At 30.3% G+C, this 8,220-nt stretch overlaps 1 protein-coding gene across 1 annotated transcript; it reads left to right on the top strand.

Moving 5' to 3' along the window:
• The first annotated feature begins 6,392 nt into the window (after positions 1-6,392).
• Positions 6,393-6,992, top strand: LOC109181305 (zinc finger protein 3-like). The gene has a single exon (XM_019331057.1). The coding sequence runs from the start codon at positions 6,393-6,395 to the stop codon at positions 6,990-6,992; it is 600 nt and encodes a 199-aa protein (XP_019186602.1).
• The last annotated feature ends 1,228 nt before the right edge of the window (positions 6,993-8,220 follow it).

The following is an 8,220-nucleotide window of genomic DNA, read 5'->3' as shown; positions in this document are numbered from 1 at the left end:
GATGATAGGAGACCACATTACCTAATAATGTAGATTACGTAAATTCCCTTTTTTATAGCCTGCAAATAATATAGTGACACACAGGGACGGAGGGAGAGGGGGCAGGGGGGCGGCTGCCCCCATCCCACCCCCACCCCATATATAGTATTTGTATGTATATATGTATATATAGTACATGTTTTAGTATTAGTATAAAAAAATTATAAAATATTAACAAGAAATGAGTTAGAGTAGGTGGTAGAGCACATCTTTGGTAATAATGAGGTTAAGGGTTCCAATTTTAGCATCAACATAGTTTTACAATTCTTTTTTAATATTACACACACACTCTATAATAAGATATGTAACTTATAATGTGTTTTCTATTCAAATTATTTTATTAATTATGTTTCATATTCTGTTATGAATATTTTTATAAAGTTTCGATATGTTTTATTTTTCGTCCATATCCAACAATATTTACAATTATATTTCTTAGGTAGTTTATTTATTTATTTTTAAATTATCTCTTTTGTTTTAATGTTTCGCCTTTTCTGAAAAAAATTTCTGGATCCGTCTGTACTGTTTCGCCCCCCCCAACCAAATTTCTGGCTCCGTCCCTGGTGACACATGATATGTAAATCGCACTAAAAAGATTTTATGTGATGGATTATATTAAGAGGGTGTTGGGAAGAAAGTGATCATTTTTAACTTAGTAATAATATCAAAGAGGGATGTTAGGAGTGAAAAATGTAGGGAAATAATCATTTCTCTTTTGAAATAAAGATCCCAATTGATTTAATTAAATGCTTGTGGTGATTGGTGAATGAAATTGATTTAAAAATAAAGAAATAAACTCCAAAATATGGAATGCTTAATTAATTAGTTTGAATAATAATGTGTAACTGGTATAGTAATATAGTATAGTTGCATGATTTACGCAATTAATTATTACTCCATTCATATATAATGCCTCCTTGCCTTTTAGAATCACAATTTGGTCTTCCAATTAGCTAAATAATTAACACACCATCCCATAACTTTTTAGTCAAGCAATATACCTTCAAAATTTTCAAACGTGAGTCGATCAAAACTTGACTAAATAAAACCTTCATCTAAACATAGAAATAATAGTGTACCATTTGACTCTCATGGATTGTTTGGTTCACGGAATAGGTCTGGAATGACATAACATTCCCGGTAATAAGCATATTCCTCTGTTTTGTAACCACTTGTATTCCCAGGAATATTGTTCCCGAGAATGACATATTCCCCTTGCAAGGGGAATAGAGATTCCTAAGGGGGGGGGGGGGGGGGGGGGGGAGGGGGGGGCTGGTATTAGGCTATTCCTGAGTTCTCAGGAATAGCCTAAAGTTTTTATTTCCTATTTTACCCCCCCCCCCCCCAATTAAATTTATTTCATATTTCACTACGGCCACCACCACCACCATCGCCGTCGTCGCCACCATCACCGCCGCCACCGCCACAACCGCCGCTGTCACCACCACCGCCACCATCACATATTTTTATAAGGGTATTTATGTCTTTTAAAACATATTTCATTTCTACTCCTTAAATAAACCAAACACTGTAATATAATTTCTAAAGTCTATTCCTTCCGCGAACTAAACAATAGAATACAATCAGTGCTGGAAATTATGGAATTTCCGACCATCTGAAAGTGATCTCAAATCAAGTCGAAAGCAAAAAGTGGTAGGAAATAGCAACAAAGATTTTTCCGGATACTAAAAGTGGTTGGAACAAGACTTTCGACTTGATTTAAGATCACTTTCAGGTGGTCGGAAATTCCATAATTTCCAGCAGTGAATTGATATTCTATTCTATTCCTTATGGAATAGCATTCCTATTACCGCAAAATTCATTCCGTGAACCAAACGTACTGTCAAAGTAAGGGGGGGCTCCTTGTGCGCAGTGAGCAAAGGTCTAACATCTGTGGTTCAGTTGAATTACCATGATTTATATCCTCCCAGATGCTCTGTTGGGCCGGGGTGTTGGAGGCTTTTAGAGTTGGGGATTCAACCTTTTGCGAAGAATAGTGTACCATTTGATCATGAGTATTATATTTGTCAGCTAATGTTGTCGTTCTTTAATAATAGGATCATGCTATAAGTATTAAACACTTTTACAAAAAAGCATTCACAATTTGACGTGACAACATAAGTACGTAGATTCATTTTTTAACACGGCCATGCGTTTGTCAATCCAGGGTAACTAAAGAATAAAAAAACGTTTTATTATATTTGCTCACAAAAGGTGAAATTTCTTATCCCCAAGGCTCTCACATCCCAATCCATCGTGATTATAAAGGGATTCGATACATCACAAATCATGCGTTATAGTCAACGATATGCCACCAGGAACCAAAGGAGCTAGTAGTGGGAGCATAAAAATAGTTTTATTGTCATATCAAATGATAAAATGTTAATTTTGGTAAAAAAAAAAAAAAAATTGGTTCATGTAAGTTTATTTTATCCGATCCTTATTTATTAATTATTATTTTTTTAGCCAATTATTCAAAACTATTAAAAAAAAAAAAAAAAACCCTCAAAAGTTAGGAGTTCAAATTTCTACCAATTATATGTGGAGATGTTGGTCTCTATTTCGTGGTTAGTTGTATATGAATGCATTAATGTATTTTTTAAAGAGTTAAAAGGGCGTTTGGTTGGAGAGAGGGAATTATGTAGGAAAAAAATTACAATTCTATGGGAGATGAATTACTGGGAATAAAGTGGGAACTTAAATTCCAGTGTTTGGTTTACAGGAACTTAAATTTCACCGTTTGGTATACATGGGAATTGAAAGGTAATAAGTAGTATAAGTCCAAAATGCCCATTGTTGTTGTCAGGCATCAATTTTAGGTTAAAAAATGAGGGTAATTTTGTCTCATCATTATAATTTTTTCTTCCTAAAATTCATGGAATTAAAATCCCAAGGGGGCATGAAAAAAAAAAAAAAAAAAAAAAAAAAAAAAAAAAACCTCTGCCCAAAAGACTCATACACTATTCAGGTTTGTGAAATATTGTAAAATATATGGTAAGACAATTCCTATTCGTACTACAATTGTACATTAAAATATGGTAATACAATTCCAAATACAATATATTCTTTCCGGCCTACTACAATTCTAGATTAAATTTTATATCTATTTGCCTTATGTAAGATGTCGTATGACATCTATATATTCTTTCCTCTTCTATTTCTCTTATTCTTTTTATTTATCTTTTTTTAATGCCTAATAATTACCACAAATAATTATTAATAATTATAAATTTAAATTAGGCAATTATATTAATAATTAATTATTAAAGTAAGTATAATTTATTTTGTACGGTAGACGCATTATTTTTAATAATTTTGATTAAAACAATTTAACTTTTTATGTTTTTCATACACAAAGCTATAATTGTAAATTTATAATTGTAATACATTCATAATAATATTGAATAAATATTAACCATATGTTTAGATTTAATTATATATTATATTAAAAAAATTATATATTAATTTAATATAGTGATGGTTAATACGGTAAACCATATATAAGCATAATCTAATATAGGAAACTATTCATTACTAACCATATATAACTTAGGAAATAACTAAACTTATTAAAACTTTATTATTTATAATTTTACCTTTAATTTAAATATATAATTTTTTAGAGTAAAATATATAATTTTAATATCCGAAATTAATAAGATTTTTCTTAATATGAATCTATATATTTTAAATAATTTTGATTTAATAATATTATACTTTAATTATAAAAAATAATACACAATATATATATATATATATATATATATATATATATATATATATATATATATATATATATAACACAAAATTCTCTTATTTTATTTTTCTGCTCAAACATTTGTAGTTAATTAATTAAATATTCTATTGGTAATACCGTGTAGAAAAGATAGTAATAATTACATAATAACGTAATAACATATATAATATATAATTGATAATAATATGTATGGTATTTTATAATATAATTGGTAATATAATTAATTGGTAATACTGCACGAATAAGCATATAGATTTTATATTTTAAATTTTAAATTTCTGTCTTTTGTTTAAATTGAAAGATTTAATGATTTTACATTACTTTGAATATTCATTTGTTTTATTCGTTTATTCACACTATGTTCATAGGTGAAATTATAGTATTTAAAAGAATATTACAAAAATAATTATTAACTGAGAATAAAAACGGCACAGAATTTTGACCAATTGAAATAGAAAATGACTATTAATAATTGACTGAAAATTAAAAATACTTCGAAACTGACTCAAATGCAAAAAATAAAATGAATATTAATACTTGATTAAAAAATAAGAATATAATGAAATGAATATTAATACTTGAATATTAATAAATTACTGAAAATATAATTTTTTTTATGGAAATTAGGTCAATTGAAAAAGGAAATAAATATTAATTCTTGAATATTAATAAGTTCCTAAAAATATAAAAATTACTAGTATAAAATGTATTAATAAACATGTAAAATGAAGTTTGCATCTTAACGTTTAACCGAGATGGAAAGAAATATTAATCTCGGTTATATATTTTATAAAATGTAAAGTTAGTAGAAATATATAAAAAAAAAACACTTATTAATAATTAACTAATTAATTAATATGTATTAAAAAAATAATTGACTGAGAATAAAAATGACACGAAATTTAAGCTAATTGAAATAGGAAATGACTATTAATAATTGACTAAAAACGAAAAATGCTTCCAAACTGACTCAGTATATAGAAAGAATATTAATCTCGGTTATATATTTTTTAAAATATAAAGTTACTGGAAATATAAAAAAAAAAATCTGTATATATATATATATATATATATATATATGTGTGTGTGTGTGTGTGTGTGTGTGTGTGTGTTACTAAGATATAGTTATGTAAAGATATATATTTAAAAATGGAAAATGGAATAGAATCATTTAGTATCCACAATTTGTAAGGAAAATTTTGTAATTAACGACAGAAAATGTTTTGCAAGAGATGGAAATATAAGGTTTAGTCGAGATGGAAAGAATATTAATCGAGATGGAAGTTAATAATTTTTACACCAAATGTTATTTTATACTAAGAATATAACAATACTGGAAGTTATGAAATTTCCGACCACCTGAAAGTGATCTTAAATCAAGTCAAAAGCCTTGTTCCGACCATTTTTGGTATCCAGAAAAACCTTTGTTACTATTTCCGACCACTTTTTGATATCAACTTGATTTAAGATCACTTTCAGGTGGTCGGAAATTCCATAATTTCCAGTAGTGTAAGGATTGTGTAATTATAAGGTTTAGTCGAGTATGTCAAAAAAAACAAAAGATTTAGCCGAGATGGAAAAAATATTAATCATTATATATTTTATAAAATGTAAAGTTACTGGAAATATTAAAAAAGATTGTATATATATGTTACTGGAAATATAGTTATGTAAAGATATATATATTTACAAATGAAAAATTGAATATAATCATTTAGTATCCACAATTTATAAGGAAAATTGTATAATTAAAGATGGAAATGTTCTTGCAATACGTATGAATGATTCAAAAGAAATTAATTATGACTGATTTTGTAACACATCTTTAACCAATTAAACTTATGGGACCTCATTACAATACGTATATATAAAGATGTGTAATTATGTATAGAATGTGTGCTAAGCACCTTGTGCTCAGATGCTCAGATGGTATATAGTGACCTCTCCCGTGTGGGAGGTCTTAAAATTGACTATTAATTAGATAATTATTTGATCGAATTCAAACAATGATAACATGAAAATACCATCGATCCAACTTCATCAATTACTTGCATTATATAATATTCAATGAAATAATTTATATAATTATATATCGATCCAAATATTCTTAAAATATTTTAACAAATCAATTCGATCCAAATATTCTTAAAATATTTTAACAAATCAATTTCGTGCATCACACGGGCAAAAATACTAGTATTATTAATAATTTTGTTTCCTCATCATTTTAGGGAGATCCATAACAACTCCCCAAAATGGGCTTAAAAAACAAAAGACAATTCAAGTGGAATGAAGGACAGCAGTTGGAACACATACATTAATATATACAAGGTAAGGTTGATATACACATCTGTCTTTCATGATAGTAATAATCAAAATTCTTCAATAATCTTACCATAATAAGACCTTGTAACTGTAATTCCTAATTCCTGCTCCCATACATATCACTATTGCATTTATTTGCAATAAATTAACATTTCAACTTTATTGCTATAAACCCCAAATTTCATCTCTCCATTCTTCTTCTTCATCATCACCCCACCAATTATATATATTCTTTTTTCATTCTGCTTTTTTATTTTTCCCATAAAAAATTATGGAGAATAATCACAGAGAAGAGTACTACACACTAGTAGGGGATGATGATGACGACGACGGCGGTGATCGCCGCCGCCTTTTGTCGTGCAACTATTGTGTGAGGAGATTCAGCAACTCGCAGGCGCTCGGCGGCCACCAGAACGCGCATAAGCGAGAGCGGGCGATGGCGAAGAGGGGCAAGAGAGTCGGGGCAACGGCGGCGCCGTCGCCGGCAGTCACGGCGTTTGGATATCAGCCCGGCGCCGCTTCTCTTCCTCTGCATGGGCTATACAATAGGTCCCTTGGGATTCAAGATCATTCCATGATCCAAAAACCCGGGAGTTATTTCGGGTCACAGTCGCCGTCACCTTCCATCTACGACTATAATGCATGGACCAGACGGCGGCCGTTTGATCAGCAGCCGGCGATAGTGGGGCTGCCGCCGGTGAGTTACCATGTGTCGTCGTCGTCGCGGAACAGTGATATGCCCTATAGATCTCATACGGTGGTTGATGGGATTGGAGACGGGTTCCGAATGGACATTGCCGGCGCCGGCGCCGGCGGTTCTAGTTCGAAATCTCATCAAGAAATAGATTTAGACTTGTCTCTGAAACTATAGCTTAAACAGCTATTTTTTCCTTTATGGGTAGCAATTTCCATGTTAATCATGCAAATTCCTTTCCCATCTTTATGTTTTGATTGTGCGATTGTACATGCAATAAATTACTATCAATAAACTAAAATCATCCAATATATTAAATGAACCTCCCCAAAATGGGATATGATATAATTTGCGGTATCTTTAATTTAAGAATCACTTTTATAGCATTGGCATGGCCACCTCTCTTAAAGAACAAAAGTGCACGGCCACTCATGCCAACCAACTGGTTTTTAATTTAAGAATTATTAAATTTTATGAATGTGTGATTTTATTAATAATAATATTATAAAAACTCAAAGTTGATATGATTAAAATAGGGCAAATTATGTCGTGCAACCATGGTGCACACGGAATTGGATCCATAATTTTTATAATATAGATCCATAATTTTTATACTATAGATTCATAATTATTGAACTCTATATTTACAATTACAAAACTCTATGTTCATAATTTTCAATGTTCATATTCACAAATCACTAAACTATATGTTCATAATTTGATAACTATATAGTTTAGAAATTATGAATTTATAGTATAGAAATTATGAATCTACAGTATAAAAATTATGAATTTATAGTATAGAAATTATGGATCCAATTCCATGTGGACCTTGCATGGTGCACACGGTTACACATCATAAAAACTCAAAGTTGACTAAAATAGCCCCTGAGTTTAGCATAGTTAGTTAATCGTCTGACTTAAATGTCATGACGGGAGGCGACAGGAAGGCCTAGATTGGATCCCTTGTGCGTACATGAAGATTAGAATATGATCAATAGGCTGATTGTGTGACTCGCAATTTATCTCCGTAGTAACTCTAGGGGCTGGGTCCTGCGGCTTAGAATTAGTTCGGAGAAGATGGGACGATCAACTAAGTTAAAAAAAAAATTGATTAATATATAAAATTATAACATTTGCTTAAAACTAATATTAACATATAATTGTCAATATATTCCGGAGTAACATCATCTTGATTTTTCCTGCATATATAGGGAAGGGATCAGGTGTCGGAATGGTTTCCCGTGCGGTTGGACACATATTAAGTATTAAACTAACGCATGTTAAGTACACAACACACGCACATTAAGCACACAAACAAAACACCTTAAGAACACAAATCACGCACCTTAAGAACACAAACCACGCACCTTAAGAACACAAACCACGCACCTTAAGCACATAA

Source organism: Ipomoea nil, unplaced genomic scaffold, assembly GCF_001879475.1.
Source record: "Ipomoea nil cultivar Tokyo-kokei standard unplaced genomic scaffold, Asagao_1.1 scaffold1043, whole genome shotgun sequence".
NCBI lineage: Eukaryota > Viridiplantae > Streptophyta > Magnoliopsida > Solanales > Convolvulaceae > Ipomoea > Ipomoea nil.
Note: the sequence above shows the minus strand (reverse complement) of the source record. Positions and strands in the feature narration are given on the sequence as shown.

Excerpts from the sequence above, each read along its gene's own strand:
- LOC109181305 (XM_019331057.1), top strand. The coding sequence starts at position 6,393 with ATGGAGAATAATCACAGAGAAGAGTACTACACACTAGTAGGGGATGAT.